Below are 20,193 nucleotides of genomic sequence, written 5' to 3' on the forward strand. Positions count from 1 at the left end.
TCCAGTACAGTTTTCTATCCCTCGCCTCACAGAAGGTTCAGATTTAGCCAAGAGTTGTGCTAGGCCCCTATTTGATGTAACTTTATCCACACAACCCTAATGATACACCTTGCAGATGAAGAAGCCAGAACTCAGAGGCACTCAATAATTGGGGCAGGGTCCCCCACTTAGTTGGGTGGTTCATCTGGGGTTTAAGCCCTGTGTGTGTCGCTAGTGCTCATTTCACTAAACTGCAGCTGTCTCTCAGAAAACATCTCATGCATATCTGCAAACTGATGGATCATGAAAATCAGATTCACCAATCACTCAAAGCTTGAGGCAACATCACCCATTGCTTTGGTAGGGAAGACTCATGCCTGAGTATTTTATTGGAATTCTTTAAGGGGTGAATACATGAATATGATTTAAAGTTTCAAAAAGCCTTTGATGTTGGCTTTCTTTTTTTTTTTTTTAAATGGCATCACTCTGGGGTTTTGGAGACCTGCCACAGCTGATACATTTTCCTCAAAGACAGAAAACAGCACATAGCAAGATGATGTGGCATAGAGGGGGGACACGGACTCCAGCCAGACTGCCTGGGCCCCAAGCTGGGCCCTGGTCCTTCCTAGGTGAGTGGGTTGGGCAATGTATTTACCCTCTCTGTGCCTGTTTCCACACCTCCAAAATGAGGATGATAGAAAGGGCAACCACCTCATAAGTTGATGAGTTAAAGGATTTCATATATGTAAAAGGCTTAGATGGTGCACGCCACAAAATTATCACTCTATTTTTTATCATTAGTGTTATTCTTTTGCAGAATGTAAAGTAGAAGTCCCTCTAGGGATCAGGGCCTCTTATGGCCAACCTCTTATTACATTTATATCTGTGATCAGAGATTGCAAGTACAGAGAGAAACCTCCGTGGTTACCAGGGCCATTCAGCTTCTTCATGCATGGAAGTATTAACTTGACACTGACGAGGTAGGGGAAGGGGAAGATGACAGCTCAGCCCCACTATGGGCCAAGGTGACTCCCTGAACATACATCTTTAAGCCAGAGTGAATCTCTAAACTTCCAGTCCAAGGCCCAGAAAATACAGCAGAAATGGGAGTCCCCCACCCCTACCCTTCTGGGCACTAGAAATGATTAAGAATATTAAGAGACCAGAAGTGAGTGGAGTGAAAAGAACAAAGTCTCTTGTAAAAGCTAGAATCAAACCAAGGTCTCTCAGCCACCCCTGATGGAATTCTGAGCGGGACACAATCCTAGAAAGTTCCAGAATTTGTGATCAATCATTCCAACCAGCCCTGTATGCTGTGACATCACACAGCTCAGAAGCTGGCCCTAGGCCAGGTGCAGTGGCTCACACCTATAATCTCAACACTTTAGGAGGCCAAGGTGAAAAGATCGCTTGAGCCCCAGAGTTAGAGATCAGCCCAGACAATACAGTGAGACTCTATCTCTATAAAATATAAAAATATTAGCTGGGCGACGTGGTGTGCACCTATAGTCCCAGCTACTTAGGGGGCCGAAGCAGGACAGCTTGAGCCCAGGAAGTTGAAGCCACACAGTGAGCCATGTTTGCGCCACTGCCTCCAGCGTGGGCGACACAGCAAGACCCTGTTTCAAAAAAATAAAAAAACAAGAAGCAGCAGCAGCAGCAGCAGCAGCAGCCCCTGTCAGGAGTCCAGACCTGAGACTCAAGCACCAGCTCCATCCCTCCCTAGTTCAGAAGCCAACTACAACTCCAGTCCTGATGGACTTCTCACCTATTCCAACTTCAGCCTAGCTGGGCCTTAGTGACCTGCCGTATTTCACTCCCTCACTCTCCCTCTAGCTCTGACCCTCTCTTCCTTCCTACTCCGGCCCCACAACCCTCACCTCCCTCTAGGTTCCCATTCCTGCACAGGCTCAGACAGAGGAGCAAGGCGGGAAGGAATCAAACACATAATGCCCCGGGTGCAGAATGGTGAAGAAAATGGAACATCTCACTGTGTGACCTTTAGCAAGTCACCTCCCATCTCTGGGCCTTAGTGTATCTGCTAATGAAATACAATGTTTGGGGCTGGGTGTGGTGGCTCACGCCTGTAATCCCAGCACTTTGGGAGGCCGAGGTGGGCAGATCACCTGAGGTCAGGAGTTTGAGACCAGCGTGACCAATAGGAAGAAACCCCATCTCTACTGAAAATACAAAAAATTAGCCAGGCGTGGTGGTATGTGCCTGTAATTCCAGCTACTTGGGAGGCTGAGACAGGAGAATTGCTTGAGCCTGAGAGGTGGAGGTTGCAGTGAGCCAAGATGGCGCCATTGCATTCCAGCCTGGGCAACAAGAGCGAGACTCTGTCTCAAAAAAAAAAAAAAAAAAAAAGCTTGGATTAGGTGGCTGCTAACATCCCTTACCAATTTAAAGCTCTATTATTCTTTTTTTTTTTTTTTTTTTTTTTTTTTTGTGAGACAGTTTCACCCTGTTGCCCAGGCTGGAGTGCAGTGGTGCAGGCTCAGCTCACTGCAACCTCCACCTCACTAGTTGAAGCAATTCTCCTGCCTCAGCCTCCCAAGTAGCTGGGACTACAGGTGCCTGCCACCACACCGGGCTAATTTTTGTATTTTTAGTACTGACGGGGTTTCACCTTATTGGCCAGGCTGGTCTCAAACTCCTGACCTTGTGATCCACCCACCTCAGCCTCCCAAAGTGCTGGGATTACAGGCATGAGCCACCGCACCCAGCCAACTCTGTTATTCTTTGGGAGAGGTGGGACAGGATTAGGGGCTAGAGGGAAATGGGGAGTCCAGGTTTCATGCAACTGTGCAGTGTATGTGCATGTTGTTTGTATATTCATTCTGCATTGCTCAATGCCTAGAGGTAACTGAGAGTGGAAAATATGATTGCATCCAGGTACATGCCCATTCCAGGCACCTGTGTGGAAACATGTGTGTGAGAGAGATGGTGAGGGTTTCTAAATGTGTGATTATGCATGGTGGACATGTGTGCATCTATGTGCTGAAAAAGGGAGATTTGTGGGTACATGTGGATGTGAGTGCAGTGTGGGTACACGGGTAGACCCATGTGTGCTGATGAGGTAGGGGCACCGATGGGGAATGGGGCTAAAGTGGGAGTAGTGATGGGCAGATGCTGCTGGGGGTCATACTAGGGAGGTGCCCTCTGGCTAAGGAGCCCTTGCTCTAACCCCTAGGCTTGCCTACTTATTCCTCCTGCCCTACGGTCACTCTCACTCCAGGTGGGGCAGATGGAGTTCAGCCACCCTTGGACTTTGGAGAGCTTTCTTTAAAGGGGCTCAAAACTTGGCCGGGCGCGGTGGCTCACGCCTGTAATCCCAGCACTTTGGGAGGCTGAGGCGGGCGGATCACGAGGTCAGGAGATCGAGACCATCCTGGCTAACACGGTGAAACCTCGTCTCTACTAAAAATACAAAAACAAAATTAGCCCATCACGGTGGCAGGCGCCTGTAGTCCCAGCTATCTGGGAGGCTGAGGCGGAAGAATGGTGTGAACCCGAGAGGCGGAGCTTGCAGTGAGCCAAGATTGCGCCACTGCACTCCAGCCTGGGCAACAGAGCGAGGCTCTGTCTCAAAAAAAAAAAAAAAAAAATTGTTTCAGGGGGCTCAAAAATCTTCTAAAGAATTCCAGTAAGTGAAATAATAGTTACACTTACATAACTTCCTATGCTTTAAGCACTTTACATGCAGCAATATCTTTTCTCAAACAACCCTCTGATAGTTACTATTCTATTTTGCAGCTAACCTTTGGCTCAGAGGGACTAAGTAGGGAAGAAAACAAGGAAAAAGAAAGCCAAGCACAGTGGCTCACATCTGTAATCCCAGCACTTTGGGAGGCTGAGGCAGGAGGATTGCTTGAGGCCAAGAGTTTGAGACCAGCCTGGGCAGTATGGTGAGACCCCATCTCTACAAAATTTTTTTTTTAATTAGCAGAGCGTGGAGGCATGTGCCTGTAGTCCCAGCTACTGAGGAGGTTGAGGCAGGAGGATCGCTTCAGCCCAGGAGGTTGAGGCTGCAGTGAGCTATAATCCTGCCACTGCACTCTAGCCTGGGTGATAGAGCAAGACTTCATCACTACAAAAATAAATTAAAAATTAAATAAGAAGGAAAAAAAGAATCTTCACAATTTAGATCTAGAGGAGGGCAGGACTGAGGCCCAGAAACAGGTGAAGAGTTTGGTCAAGGTAAGAATAAGACTGGGAACAGGATCAAGGCCCTTCCTTCCTTACTCCAGGCTGGTCTGGTTGATCTCTTGCAGCTGAAATCACAGCAGGAAGGACTGCATTTAGACTCCACAAGAGACTTCCAAGGGGTTATGCAGAATGCCACATGCCAATGGTCAAAAACAGGGCCCAATACATCTCAGGACAGGACACACCAACCAGGACCATGCAGCCTCAACCCCATCACATCTACTCTGTGGCAGACCCTGGGGATAGATGAGACCTTCACTGCCCTCCTGGGGCTCAGATAGAGACATGACCACAGCCAAGTTAGCATCTGACATGTTTAAATACGACGGAGTGTGAGGCAGGCATGCAGAGCCAACAGAGGACTCACACCTTATGGTGCCCTTCTGCTGAGAAGCAATGACTGAACTGAGGACAGCCCTCCTCCCTTCAGAAGCCACCCGACTCACAAAGCTTATAAATGGGCTGGGGAATGACTCTCCATAAATGCACTGGGCAGTTTCCTCCCACCCCAGCCTGGAATGTGGCCCATGGCCAGGGGAGCCTCTCAGGGAATTAGTCTCCAAACCACAAACATTGCTTGTGATCCACATGGCCCTGGCCCAGGAAGAAACTCAAACCTGACCCCAAAGCCCTGGGGATCTTCTGGATTGACATCAGGCAAGTCCAGGTTCGGTATTTGAAAAGGGAAAATGTGAGCAACAGTCCTGAGTGACGCAGGTTGCAGAATGTACATCCTAGATCCTGCCTACAATTCCCACAAAGTTTCCTTGTTGACACGATCATCATAGCAGGAGCTGGAGAAAATTGGGCTTGAATAGCAGAGAATCTCATGATCCCCTAGCACAATGCAAGGAGCACAGAGCTGGACTAAAGAATCTTGAAAGAATCTTCAGGCAGCTTGTTTGCATTTGCGAGTGTTGGCAGGTCAGTATTTATCAACCAGGGCTGATGTGTGAGCCCAGTGGGGTTATGCCCCCTACCCCTCAGGAGGGTGGCAGCCTGCTAGCCAAGTTTCAGTCCCATTCCTCTTGCATGAGACTTTTCTGTTTACACAAGAAGAGGGCCTTTTGGATACCTGTCCTCTGGGCAGGCACCCAGAAGAACACAGCAGACACTCTGGCACTAGAGTGCCTTAAAAAGTAAAGCCCAAGCCTCTGGCCAATGACGCACTTTAGCCCCACCCAGGGACATAGAAAGCAGAAACTATTGTTGCATTGATGATGTAATTTCATGCAATAGAAAGGAATGTGGGCTCACTGTACAGAAGCTTCTCTTGGGCCTGTGTGGCAGGGAAAGAACCGAGAAATCCAGCCTTTATCTAGCCACCCCACTCCCCAGACTGGTCTATCTTCTGACCGCCAAAGTCCAATGCCTTGTAAAAACTCGGACCAACTTACACCTTGGATCTGAAGTAGAGACAGAGCTGGAGCCTCCGTCTGATTTCACAGCCCACAATTTCCTCCACCATAGTGTGTTGTTCCTCTGCCCGCCACCAGATCATATTAACACAACTCGGTGGCCCAATTGTGTGTTAAACCAGAACCCAGGCTTGGGCCACCCAATTGTGTTCATATCTCTCCAGCCCCCATCTGCAAGGGCCACCTGTCTTCAAATGCCCCATCAGGGTGATAGAAGGCACTGGCCCAATCCCCATCCCACCCTTTTCTGTTTCTGCTCTGTTTCCTCGTCTATGGCCCACCTCCCTACCCAGAACCTCATCTCCAGGAATCCTAGAGTGTCTTCCTCACCATCCTGTCCCCTGCACCAAGCACTATGAGGCCATTCAGTAAGTATGTGTACAGTGAATGGATGGATGGAGAATGGAATTCTCAGCTCTGCTGCCCAGAAGCTATGGGCCCCAGGCTAGACCCTTCTGCATGAATGAACCCTTTCTCTCGCTTTCCCCATGGACTCCGGGCTCCCCATCCTAAAGACTCTGGTTCTATAATATCGAATCACCATATACTTAAGTCACATAGACCCTCACAGCGGGAGGGGAGGAGGTTGCTTCCTGTTACTGTTCTCGCCCTGACCCCTCCACCGCAGCCAGGTTTGTCTGTGCTCTGGGAATGGCCTGGAGAATCCGGGTTTAAACTCCCGGCAGCTCAGACCACTCCACAACTTTTTATTGCAGAGAAGTCCCTGGAAAGAAGGGGTGGGAACAGTTCAGAGGGGCAGGGTTCTTGGTCCAGGTAAGCTGGCCACCTCTACCCAATGGCACCAGCGTCCAGGCCATCTGCACTGGGGATGGTCAGTCATAGTCCTGTAAGCTGTGCTCCAACGCCTCACGTCCCGGTGTGGGAGGCAAAAAGGAAAGATGATGTGGGGTCAGCTCAATGGGAGGGGGCATCTGACACAAGAGGGCTAAGTCTTTAGGGCAGAAGCTGAGGGTTCCTTGTCTTCTCCGGAGGGAGGCTGGAAGGGTTCAACATCTGCGGGACCTGTGTAGCTAAAGCCCCCGACACAGCCGGGAGAGCCGCAGAGCGCGTAGCCGCCGCCAGGGGCGCTCGTCTCCAGGGCGCCGGAGACTGCTCGGGGCTGGAGCAGGCAGGCGGAGCCCGGGGCGGGGCCCGGCTGAACGGAGGACGACTGTCCGAGGGAGGAAAGCCCTTCCTCCCCCTACCCCAAGCCCCAGAAGACAGACTTGCAGACATCTCCAGATACACAGACCCTCCTCCCCACCAGGAGACAGATGTACAAACTCCCCGAAAGGAACAGGTACACAGACCTCTCCCCCAAAGAACAGACCACAGGACCCCCTTCCCCACACACGCAAACACAGTCACCCCCGAGAGAAGAAATAGCCCCCGACAAAAGGAGAGGCACAGAGGGAGCTGTCACAGACACAGGAACAGAAACACAGCCCTTCTGCCTTCTCAAGAGGAGGCACGCCAAGGTGTGGACGGGGAAGGAGGCAATAAGGAGAATAAGATAATAAGATAAGATCCGACCATGCCAGCCTACTGTTTACTTACTGATGCTCCTTGCCCCAAATCCCAGACCAAGCCAGCGGAAAGAAGGAAGCAGGTGGGTCCATCTGTCTACTGGGTTTGGTATTCTGCATTCCCCAGGACACACACTCCTGACCCTCCCAGGCAGCAGTCCTTCCACCCTGCAAGCTCCCTGGCGCGCTCTGATCACTCCTGCCTTAAATTCATATAACTCACTTTTGTTGATGACTTTTTGGAGGAAAGACCAAAAAAAAAAAAAAAAGAAAGAAAAAAAACTACACTTTCTTTGGCCTCACTTGATCTTGGAAGGTGAGACCGTGAGGGAACATTTTAAACCTCTACAGGAGACCCCAGAGCAGGTAGCTCCATAATCTGAAGACTAGTGTGTGTCCCTAAAGCTGTCACTTAACCTCTCTGAAACTTACCCCTCATCTGTAAAATGGGGATAATAGGACCTCCCTGCCAGGATTTTGTGAGGTGTAAAGGAGGTGATCAATGCAATATGCCTGTGGCATGGGTGATCAGTTCCCCCTCCCTCCCCTAGCCTGGTGACAGCCCTTGTCTCCTACTGTTGTCTACTGAGTTGAAAGCCAAGCCCCACCTGGTCATGTAACCCTACCTTCCTCAGGCCAGGGGAGAGGGGCAGAGTTGAGAAGAAGGCACTTCACACAGAGACCTTATTCCCACTGGCTAGGCCTTGGTCCCTGCAGCTGTCTCCATGGACAAACCGGCCCCTGGTCTCTGATACTGGGGTGAATGACTATGGGTCACCCCATCCCAGGTGCTAAAAGTACACATCAGCTAGAATTTTTTGTTCAAAGGGCTGTAAGATGGTGAGAGAAACCTAGCTCTAGAGGAACGAGTTCCTGGATACCAAGGTCATCTCTCTCCACCCTTCCCTGGCTGATGAGCGTGGTGGCTGCCCTGTGCCCCTGCAGTCCTCACTGCAGCCACATCTGAAGCACTTCCCAGCCGACCCATCACCCACTCTCTTCACCCTCCAGCAGCTTGTGGTAGGCGGCAATCTCAAAGTCCAGGCCCCACTTGACCATCACAGCTCTCAGTACTCACACAGCTGCTGCATCACATCCTGCTTAGCTCGCTGCAGGGCAGCCTCCAGCCAAGCCAGCTTGCCCTTGGTGCTGCCAGAGCCACCCTCCTCCTGCAGAGCTGGCGGGTCCTTGACTTCCTCTAGTTCACAGGGCATAGGGGGCGAAGGGTAGACCAAGGACAGAAGGACATTCTTGGCCCTCACTCCTTCCCCCTTAAGGATCCAGACCTTGCTCTGAGGCTGCAGAGCCAATGAGGGATTGGAGATTGTCCATGGTTGCAAGGAGTGAGCACACCTGTTCCAAAACTTGTGTTTGTTTGTCTGTATGGCAAGATGAAAAGAACCTGCCCACCTGTCTACCTTCAGGGTGAAGATTTGAAACCGGATATCTAGGATGGCTGAGCGAGAGCCTTTTACGTCTAGTATGGAGAAACTCCTAATATGAGCCAGGATCCCAGAAGCATCCAGTGCTCTTTGGCATGTAATGCTGTGGTTATTGTTTCCTAAGGAAAACTAGCAAGAAGAATATCCATTCCTTACAGGAACCTAGAGTTTATACTCTTCAGGAGGAAAAATAATAAGACCTTGGTGAAGTGTATTTGCTGCTTGGGAAACCAGAACAGCTGTGGCTGGTGGGACCCTGACCATGATGGCCCACCCACACACTCTGCCCCCTTGGAACCTCAGCAGCTTATCCCTTCTCAGAGTCACCCATTCCTGTACAAGGGAGATCTCTCTCCATGAATACCCTTCCAAGCCTGAGACACTCGCATCTGCAGAAAGCAAGAAAAGACCAGGAACAGAAGTCCTTCCCTCCATGGAGTGAGACCTCAGCCAGCGCGGGTGTGAGAGGGCTGGGAGGGGGGTGGGGTAAGAGAGGAGGCTGAGAGAGAATGGGAGGAAGAGAGCATCCTGGAGGACCAGCTCCTTTCTCAGGCTCACAAATGCAAGTGCTTGCAGAGGCCTAGCTGGAAGCATCAAAAGGTGAAGGCTAAATATACATCAGGAGTACCCAGTTCCACAAAGACATCTGCCCTCTCCCATTTCCTGAAATCACCAGCACCTCTTTTATATTTTCAGACTTGCATTTCTCTAGCGACATTGACTCAGCACCTTTTCTCTTCTACAAGGATAATAACTTGCAGCCAGGACAGTGATAAATGGCAAGGGACCCTCTGCCTCACATCCAAAGGATGGGATTGGGAGTGGTGGGGACTGCGGCACACCAGGCAGCCTATACCGCATGTGAAGAAGAGAGAGATGATAGAGGCCTCTCTCCTCTAGCCAAATGTTGCCATTTGAGAATCATAATTTAACATTGCCAGATCTTCACATTTTGAAATAGAACCCAGAAAACTGGGTTTCTAGGTAATATCTTGCAATTTCTGAAGATGGGCTCAAATTTAATATTGAGCGAGAAAAACAAAACACAAACATAAAAATGAACATACACAAGTAAAAAGATAATAATGTACAAACAAGCATATGTCTTCATACAGATTTACCTACATGTTCATTACTTACATAAAATACACAATGTCCTAGGCAGAGGTAAGCATGATATATGCATGCAGCTGCACTGCTGTATGCTTAGACATTCACTAAGAGAAAGTGTAGCCATCTAATCCAAAGGGTAGGTGGGGAGGGGCAGTTGTCATAAATAATGGTCACCATCCCGCCATGGCCACTCTGTTGCCCCCCACTCCCACCTCTCACCTGAATCTCAGCGCTGCCCACCTCCACAGTCAGCCACTGGATGGCCTGATTAAGCCTGTTCAGATCCTCCTTGCTGGGCTTCAGGCTCTGCGTGTGTTTCTGCACAGTTGCCTTTAATTCCTCACACTGTGGAGCAGGCGGCAGAGGGGAGCTGTAGTCAACAGGTGAGGAGGCCAGACAGGGCTGCCCATCCACCTACTGTCACCAGTGGTCACCTAGCTTCTCTGGGCATCCCTTTCTCCATCTGTGAAATGGGAGTGATCATTTTTCCTATCTCCAAAGGTTGTTGAAAGAACACAGTGAGCTTGCCTTGTGCCCATGGGGCCAGAAGATGCCAAAGGAAGCCTGAACTCAGGCAGGAAGGGCAGCAACACAGGGCAGTGATCTGTTGAGGGGAGCTTTGGGACCAAGATCACATAGGGTTTATCCCAGGAACAGGGAGAGTTAAACTCTAGGAAACTGATTATTGTAGTTTACAACATCTAACCATTTAAATTAGTACAAAAAAATTAATGAAATTCAATATTTCCTAATTTAAAAAACACGTTTTAAAATCTAGGATTAGGAAGAAATGTCCTTAATTTGAATGCCATTAATCAGAAACCAGGGACAGTGATCTAGATTCCAGCTTCTTCCCCAAACCCAAGGCTGCTATGGGAAGTGCTGTCTATGAAATCAGGGGACCCCTTCCCTTCTTGCACCTCGCCCCCATGTGCATTCAATACACGAATAGCCAGGGAACAGTAACTCACACTTGCACAGTGCCTGATGCTTTTCACAAGCTTTTACTCCACCATCTCACTGGGGCCTCATAACCACCCATGAAGTTGGCCAGATGGATGTGACTTTTCCCATTGTCTTTCCTCAGGCAAACTGGGGCTCATTCCATCCACCACGTGCAAGAGGGGAGTGAGTGAGCCTGCCAGCCGACAGTTGAGCCAGACTACATTTTAAGCCCATGCTCTTTGCTCTCCGCCAAGGTTATACACACCCCCTCAACCCAGAGAGCAAGAACTGTTCACACCAGCCCATTGCAAACTTTCTTCTAGGGCAGATGGAGTGTGGGGGAACAGACCTCAAAACATCATCTCAATTTCTGCTGTGTTCCCACTGCCCCCAACTTTTCTGCTCCTGTTCCCAAAAGCTGTATGCCCAAGAGATCTGGGTGGAAGTCCAAGACACCTCATCCCTGTGTGACCAGGGAGCCACGTGTATAAGTCTCACCATGGAGAAAGAACTGTGGTCTCCTCCAAGCCTCTCTTGAGCACCAAAGCCCAGCTCCAGCCCAAGAGCTACCAGAATCCTTGCCACTGAGGACTAGGGCCTCTTCTTCCTGGGGGTTCTGTGACCTCACCTCATTACAATCACAGAGTTCTGCCCAGGAGGCCTCAGGGGCATAGGATAGAAGAGGGCCATACTCTGACCCCAGATGGGAAAATGGAAGTTTCTGGGCTGAAGTGGAACTTAAAGGAAAGTGGAGGAGGGGAAGGCTACCTCAGGTGGAGGAAATGTGTGGAGCTGAGGAGCTTAGGCTTATGGATGGGCACTGGGGAGCCACAGAGGGTGTCTGAGCAGGACAGTGGCCTGACATGAGATGTGATTGTCTAGAAGCAGTGCAGAAGATTGACAGGAGGGCAAGAAATTGGGACTGGGGATGCCAGTCCCAAGAATTGGTAGGAAATCTTGGGTAGGGCAATGACTTTAACCTGTAGGAATGAGTAGGGGCTAGAGAGCACAAGCTGTGGTCAGCATTTTCTTTTTGTTTTACAAATTTCTCATATATGCAAAACAGTATGCAAAACCTACATTTATTGATTTCAATAGCAACAATAATAAAACAAATCCTTGTGTACCCACCAGTACCTTCAAAGCCCCCTGCGGGATTTTTGCTGATCCATCTCTAACCCCATCTGATCCCCAAAGTAACCACTGTCCTGAGTTTTTATGTTGGTCATTCCCTTGCTTTTCTTTATTACTATGTCATATGTGTGTATCCATAAACTAGTGTTGAGTTTTGCCTACCTTTAAGTTTTATATAAATAGAATGACACCTTGTACATTTCTATGACTTGCTTTTTCCTCCTCAACATACTAGTTTTGAGATTCATCTTTTTGATGCATGTAGTTTCATTTCTCAGTGTTGTATAGTATTCCAAAGTATGACTACATATATATAGATAGATACAGATATAGACACACACATATACATATATCTCTATTTTCCTATAGGTAGCACATGTGTTTTTTGTTTTTGTTGTAACAAACAATGCTGCCATGAACTTTCTTGTACATATCTGCTGGTGGACCTCAACAAGAGGTTCTTTGGGGTACTAGTTGTCAAACTGTTTTTTAACCTCAACTCTAAATAAGAAATATATGTTGTATCATGAATCACTACCTACGTACAAATACACCACATCTACTGAAATAAGTTTCATGGAAAAATCATTTACTTCTACTATGTGTAAGGCAATTTGATCTAACCAATCACTTTAACACATTCTTTTACTTTCAACTTATGTCCTCATGTTTTAAGTTTATTTCTTATAACTAGCATATTACTTTATTATTTAATAATATAATGAAAATGAAATACTCATGAACCCACTTACTGATCCCAAAACTAAAATCTTACTAGTAATTTACATTTAGCTCCATGCTCCTTCCCTACCCTGTCCTCTCCTAACCACCCCAGAGGTAACCACTTCCCTAAAGTTGATATAATTCCTTTGTTTTTTCTTAGTTTTATCAAATACATGCATATGCCTAAATGTATATTTGTTTCAGTTTTTTTGTTTTGTTTTTTATAAAAAGCGTGTCACACAGGGTCTTGTTTTATTCAACATTATGTTGCTAGTATTCCTCCATTATAATATTAATATTCCATTCTTATAGTATTCCATTGTGTAACTATACCACACTTTAGGTAATTCTATTACTGTTTTGTTTTGTTTCTTTCTCTTACAAAGGTGGTGCCATGAACATTTTTCTACATGTCCTCCGATGCACATATGTGAGGATTTGTATACAACTACAAACAGAACTTCTGACTCATAGGATGGTCAGAATCTTATAAAGGTGTTAACTTTATAAGATAATATAAAATTATTTTCCAAAGTTGTTATAACAATTCACACTTTGCTCAGCAATGTGAAAAAGATTCGTATCCTCTTTAATGTGTCTTAATTTTCAACAATTAAATAATGCAATCTCATTTTTGGTCTTGCTTTGTATTTTCATGATTACTGTTAAAGTTTAATATCTCTTTAAATGTCTATTACATGTGTATTTCCTTTTCTTTTGTCCATTTTTTTCTATTGGGTTTTTGCCATATTCTAAAGGATTATAAGTGTTCTTTATTTTTCTGAGTATTACTATTATATCACTTATATATATCACAAGTATTATCAAGTTTACAGCTTATCTTTTCACTTTATCACCTATTTTGAAAAATAAAGTTGTTAGTTTTAATGTAATCTAATTTATCAATCTTTTATATTGAGCTTTTTATGTGCCATGTTAAAAAATCCTTCTCTACACCAAGGTCAGAAAAATATTCTCCAATATTTTCTTCTAAAACTCTTAAAGTTTTGCTTTTGACATTTGTAATTTAAATTAATTTGAAACTGATTTTGTGTATAAGAGAAAACAGGGATCTAATTTTATTTTTTACATGTGGTTAACCAATGCATAGTCCTTTTCACTACTGATCTGCCATACCACTTCTATTTTACAACAAAATCATTTACTTATTTATAAATAAATTTAGGGGCTATTTTGTTCCATTGGTCAGTTTGTCTATTTTTGTGTGGGTACTATACTTTCTCAATTACTATAACTCTGTAATACATTATAATCCCTGAAAGGGAGAGTACCTATTTCTTCCTTCTCATCATTCCTTAGCTGTTCTTGACCTTTGTTCTTCCCCATAAATTTTAGAATCAACTTGTCAAGAATTATGTAAATCTTCGTTTGGAATTTGAGTGTAGTTGCATCAACTATGTAGATCACTTTAAGGATAATTAACGTATTCATGATAGTAAAGCTTCCTATCTAAGAACATGGTATAGCTCTTCATTTAATTATGTCTTCTTTATCTTTTCTTTCCTATAACATTTTGTGTAATGTTTATATTTCTCTAGGTGTAAGTCTTTCACATATGTGTTAGATTTATCTCTAAGTATCTTATGCATTTTAAATCATTATTTTATCAACTTAATTGGCATATAATTTGCATACAATTGTATCTCAATAAAGCGCACACATTCTAAAAGTACAGTTCAACAAATTTTGACAGATGTATGCTCCAATCTAATCACCACTGAATGAATCTAGTTCATTATTTTTTGTTGCTGAATGATATTTTATTGTATGACTATATCTCAATTTGTTTATCCATTCATCTGCTGGTACACATTTGGGTTGTTTCCAATTTAGGGCTATTATAAATAAAGCTTCTATAAAATTCATGTACAGGTCTCTGTATAGATCTGCTTTTATTTCTTTTGAGCAAATACCCAGGAGTGGAATTGCTGCATCATTTGATAAGTGCATGTTTAACTTCATAAGAAATTGCCAAACTGTTTTCCAAAGTTGCTCAATCATTTTACACTCCACGAAAGTTTCAGCTGATTCACACTTGGTATTGTCAGTCTATTAAATTTTAGCCTTCTAAAGGAGGCAAGAAGCAAGGAGGAAAAGAAGACCAGAGAAGGGAAGGGAAGAGCAAGACAGCAAGGGAAGTGGAAGGTTGGAAGATGGTTGGTGAGAGAATATCCTCTTCGTGGGTTCAGTCAGGTCAGAATCCTCAAACAGAACATGCCCATGGGCTACGTGCCACTCCTCTCAATAGCCTTTCTCAGTTTGAGGGCAGCAGAGGCCAAGGAAGAGAGATTCCCACACAACAAGAAGTAAGAAGTGGGAAGCAGACAATGTGGATCAGGGTGGGTCAAGCAGTGGCGCCCTGCCACCAGGCTGCACAAGGTCAGGTAGGGCCAGCTGGGACCCTCGCAAGGGTGAGAGGCTGGGCTGGGTGCATCCTCAAGCTCTGCCAACTTAACACTTCCTGTAGCTGCTGCCACAGGCCCCATCCCACAGGAGCTGATGCTGCAGGTGCAGGTGGCCAAGAGGCCCCCACAGGCAACCCCACCAAGGAGCTGCTCACACCTGCACAGAGACAGCCATAAGAAGTTAAACCCTTTGGTCGGGGTGGGAGCTGGTCCCAAAAAGCCCCACCTCCAATCAGCACTGGCTTCCTACCAGCTGGGAGCAGCCAGGAGGATGGCTTCTGCTCACCTCCATCTCCAGGGGTGAAGATGGCATTGCTTCCCTGTAGTCTGTGCGAGGGACTGACACCCTGACTCGAGGGACTCCATCTTGGGGTTTATTCTCAATCCCTTCTTTTTTTTTTTTTTTTTTTTTTTTTTTTGGTGAGATGGAGTCTCACTCTTTCACCCAGGCTGGAGTGCAGTGGCACGATCTCGGCTCACTGCAACCTCCACCTCCCAGGTTCAAGCAATTCTTGTGCCCCAGCCTCCCAAGTAGCTGGGATTACAGGCACGCACCATCATGCCTGGCTAATTTTTTGTATTTTTAGTAGAGATGGGGTTTCACCATGTTGGCCAGGCTGGTCTCAAACTCCTGACCTCAAGTGATCCACCTGCCTCAGCCTCCCAAAGTGCTGGGAATACAGGTGTGAGCCACCACACCCAGCCTCAATCCCTTCTTTCTGTAAATATGAGCTCTTACTATATTGCCCGGGCTGGTCTCAAACTCCTAGGCTCAAGCAACCCACCTGCCTCAGTCTCCCAAAGTTCCAAAGGGATTACAAGGGTGAGCCACCGTACTCGGCTGAGACCCTGTCTCAAAAGAAAAAAAAAAATCAGGATGACCTTAGGATCCACGACATGTGGATTTGATTACAGCTCATTCAATCCACATGTATTTAAAGAAGATTAAATGCATGTTTTAATCCAGTAAAGTGACTGACATCTTGAACATGGACAAGTATGTTTGGACAGGGAGAGAATAAGAGCTTCCTACTGAAGGGGAGAAATTATAATTTTCCTCAACCCACATAAATTCGTAGTTGAGACAGACTCCTGCAACAACAGACAGATTAACAAGAGAAAAACAAGCAAGTTTACCAACAGGAGCAGTGCACGTCATGGAAGGAGAAAAGTAAACAACCAGGGACTCTACATGAACAAACGGACTGGAGAATGAATGCTGAGATCCAGGTAGGGCACACACAGGCTCTGTGGCTTATGTAGTCATTCATCGATACTCATGGGGGACTGGTTCCAGGACACCTGCAAATATCAAAATCTGAAGATGTTCTTGTCTCTTATATAAAATGGCATAGTATTTGCATTTAACCTATACACATCCTCCCATATACTTTAAGTCATCTCTAGATTACTTATAATATCTAATACAATGTAAATGCTATGTGAATAGTTGTATTGTTTAGGGAGTCATGAAAAGAAAAAAAGTCTGTGCGTGTTCAGTACAGTTTTTTTCCAAATATTTTCAACCTGCAGTTGGTTGAATCCACAGATTCAGAGGGCCAACTGTATATTCATCTTCGACAAGGAATAATCAATTTTAGAGAAATGACAAGACAAAGAAAAGCAGTTTAAGGCTTCCAAAGGTGAGAAAAGGTGGGAAGGTAAATTTATGGGTAAACTAATGGAGTAAAGTCTACCCACATTCCTCTGGCGCCACCTCTAAGCTCATAATGGTTGTAAGGAGAATTTACATCTTGGCTTTAGGCAGGAAAGCGGAGAGGATAGAAAGACCTTTGTCTTTGTAATTCTCTGTTCTGCTTTTAGGCAAACACAGGGAAAGCAGAGAACTCCCCTGCATCTTCTTAATTGCCTTTAGCTTGATAAAATATTTCTGTCAGGCTGGGCACGGTGGCTCACACCAGTAATCCCAACACTTTCGAAGGCCAAGGCATGTGGGCCACTTGAGCTCAGGAGTTCAAGACCAGCTTGGGCAACATGGCAAAACCCCATCTGATATGGTTTGGTTGTGTCCCCACCCAAATCTCATCTTGAATTGTAGTTCCTATAATCTCTATATGTCATGGGAGGGACCTGGTGAGAAGTGATTGGATCACTGGGGCAGTTTCCCACATGCTGATCTCGTGAAGATAAGTGAGTTCTCATGAGATCTGATGGTTTTATAAGCATCTGGCATCTCCCCTGCTAACACTTCTACTTCCTGCCACCTTGTGAAGAAGGTGCCTTGCTTCCCCTTCACCTTCTGTCATGATTGTAAGTTTCCTGAGGCCTCCCCAGCCATGATGAACTATGAGTTGATTAAACCTCTTTCCTTTATAAATTACCTACTCTCACGTATGTCTTTAGAGTAGCAAGAGAACGGACTAATACACTATCACTACGAAAAAAATAGAAAAAAATTAGCCAGGTGTGGTGGTACACACCTGTAGACCTAGCTACTCAGGAGGCTGAGGTCGGAGGATGGCTTGAGCCCAGGAGGTCAAGGCTGCAGTGAGCCATGATCACACCACTGCACTCTAGCCTGGGTGACAGAGTGAGACCCTGTCTCAAAGAAAAGATACATATTTATGTCAAAGATACATATTTTGAGGTGACACATTCTGGTTCCTTCACTATGGTGAAGATAATAAGACTGCCACTCTGACAAGTCTGGCGTAAGGAATGATTCCACTCAAGACTTGTCAATTGGCTCCCTCTTTGTAGCTGTGCAGCTGTAAATGAATGGAACCACTTCTCCCTTGGTATTTCCACCCTCAGAGCTAAAAAATTCGTCCCACTGGCAAACCTCAGAGTCTCCCTTCAGGGCCAGAATTACTCACAGATATTCATAGCACTGATGCCATCACACAGCCTGGTGCAGGTGAGAAAAGGTCAGCTTTAGCACTGGGCATTAATTCCTGACAATGACACCAGAGACCATGTGGTCACCAGCTCTGAACTCAGTCAACCAAGAGGTCACCCAAGCCCTTCCCAGAAAGTGAGAGGAGGGAAGACCTGGGTCTAGCACCCTCAAAGGCCCAGCATCGCCCCAACCCTGTCCCAAAACAACACAAGTGCCAGGCTCTCCCAGATCCCCCCGGGAAGTGGAGCCTGTGAAAATGCAGCAGGACACAAAAGAACTCTCCAACTGTCCCAATAACTCCACACCAGGCGGACTCCCCAACCCCCACAGTCTCCCTAAGCCTCAGGTTTTTCATCTAAGAGAAGAGACAAATATCTTCCTATTTGTCTTTCAGTGTGAGACACCATTCCATCCTAGCCCCAACCAATGGTGTTCTTGAACCAGTTCCCACCAGCTCACAAGAGCCCGTTGTGCACATTTCTAGCCAATTCTACATGAAGTCACAGCAACAGCCTGAAATCAGCCATGACAGAAGTATATACAACTCTGAAATCGGTAAGTGTTATAAATTAGGGCATTGTTTATCTCAGAGAACAAGTTCTCTGAGACAAACCATTGTCCCTAATAGATCATGCAAGGAGCCTATTGGAAATCGGCCTGTGGACTCAACTAAGACTCCGCTCCTTGGACTGTGCTCAATACCGGCAGAGGTCCTAAAAGGGTTCCAAGATGAAAACAGAAGTAGTAGTGAGGGCTGGGTAAGTGATGGTGCTAAAAAGTGGGGCAGGTCTATGCAGATGAGCTCTGGGCCCAGCTCTGCAGGCTGCACCCACCTCTGCTCCTCACCATCTAGAAGTTGGCAAGAAGAGGCAGCCTTCACATTGAGGCCCAGCTTGGAGTTCATCACCTCCTGGTACTGCCTGGCCTTCTGCAGGGTGCCCTCCAGCTCGGCCAGCTTGCAGCAGTCATCGCTAAGGGCCACCTCACCCTGCTGCTCAGACTGGGTCACCGCCACCTCCAGCTTGGAGGTCTGGGGGACCAGAAGAGAACAAGATAGGTTATGGTCTCTCTGTCCATTACCTGGATATGTCCAGTCTGCCATTCAGCTGGGAGCACCTCAGAAACAGGCCTCTTGCCTTCATCATCCTGGCACTCCCTGACTGACCACAACCAGGGACTCTACATGGACAAATGGACTGGAGAATGAATGCTGAGATCCATGTAGGGCACACATAGGCTGTGTGACAAAGGTTAGGCCATCAGTCTCTCTGGCCTTGGGCACAGATGCCCCATACCTGGCACTTGGCATTCTCCACCTTGGCCATCAGCCTCTGGATCATGTGGGTCAGCTCCTTGATCTCCTCCTTGGTGCAGCCCACAGTCTCCCCGTGCCAGATCACCGTGGCCTTCATCTCCCCGAAATGGGGGAAGCAGAGATGCTCATGAGGCTCAGTGTGGGATATCCCTTCCTTTAGGGATGATTGTGCAGGTTGTGCAGTGCTCAGCCTGTGCAACCACACATGGCAGTCCTGCCCTGCCACCCCAACCTGAGAGTTATTGGCCTACTATCCAGAATCCCCAGGCAAAATAAGTCTATCTAATAGGTATCTCACATCCTGCCCTCCCAACTGCCACATCTAGCAGGCAGGTGCCACATCTGGCAGGCAGCCATGGTACCAAGACTCAGCCTCGGCCCAGCTGCAGGTGACAATGTCGTCATACTGTGCCTTGATCTCGGCAATGATGCAGTCCATGTTCAGGTCCTGGCTGTTGTCCAGCTTGACAACCACAGAGGTGTCTGAGATGTGGGATTGGAGAACATGGATCTCCTGCAAGAGGTGGGGGCAGTGACTTAAGTTGAGAACATAGCTATAATTTGAACAAATAGTTGCATTAGGGATGTTGCTGAAGTTGGCCAATAGGTGGACTTTGTAGGTAATGTAAAGATTTGAGTTTGACATGACAGATACAACACTCCATCAAGTTACTCTCAGAAGGTTGGGCATGGTGGCCTACTCCTGTAATCTTAGCACTTTGGGAGGCTGAGGCAGGCAAATCACCTGCAGTGAGGAGTTTGTGACCAGCATGGCCAACATGGTGAAATCCCATCTCTACCAAAAAATATATATATATATACAAAAATTAGCCAGTGTGTTGGCGCACGCCAGTAATCCCAGCTACTTGGGAGGCTGAGGCATGAGAATTGCTTGAACCCGGGAGACAGAGGTTTGCAGTGAGCCAAGATCACACCACTGCACCCCAACCTGGGCAATAGAGACTCTGTCTCAAAAAGAAAAAAAAATTACTCTCAGAAGCTACTGATTATGAAATTCGAATTACAGCATTATCCTGCCAAGTGAATGAGGAAGGCATAAGCAAGGAAAAAATTAAGAGAGGTAAGAGTTGCACGACGGCAGA

General features: G+C 46.6%; 1 protein-coding gene and 1 pseudogene across 6 annotated transcripts in view; both read right to left on the reverse strand.

The window, feature by feature from the left end:
- KRT86 (keratin 86) overlaps nucleotides 1-11,263 on the reverse strand; it is a 34,615-nt gene extending 23,352 nt beyond the window's left edge. For 2 of the 6 annotated variants that reach the window (XM_063785614.1, XM_024347837.3), the window contains exons 1-2: nucleotides 11,131-11,263; nucleotides 9,907-10,032 (exon numbers count right to left, since the gene is read on the reverse strand). Coding sequence is in view for 1 of the 6 variants with exons in the window: in XM_024347837.3 (XP_024203605.3) it covers nucleotides 9,907-10,032; nucleotides 11,131-11,133 (129 nt within the window). In the remaining 5 variants the exon portion in view is untranslated. Of the gene's footprint in view, nucleotides 1-9,906; nucleotides 10,151-11,130 lie in introns of all 6 variants that reach the window. The other 4 variants (XM_063785618.1, XM_063785617.1, XM_063785615.1 and 1 more) reach the window with 3 other exon arrangements.
- Nucleotides 11,264-11,396: 133 nt separating this feature from the next.
- On the reverse strand, nucleotides 11,397-19,781 carry LOC100608095 (keratin, type II cuticular Hb6-like; annotated as a pseudogene).
- Nucleotides 19,782-20,193: the final 412 nt, after the last annotated feature.

Source organism: Pan troglodytes, chromosome 10, assembly GCF_028858775.2.
Source record: "Pan troglodytes isolate AG18354 chromosome 10, NHGRI_mPanTro3-v2.0_pri, whole genome shotgun sequence".
In the NCBI taxonomy this organism is placed as follows: Eukaryota; Metazoa; Chordata; class Mammalia; order Primates; family Hominidae; genus Pan; species Pan troglodytes.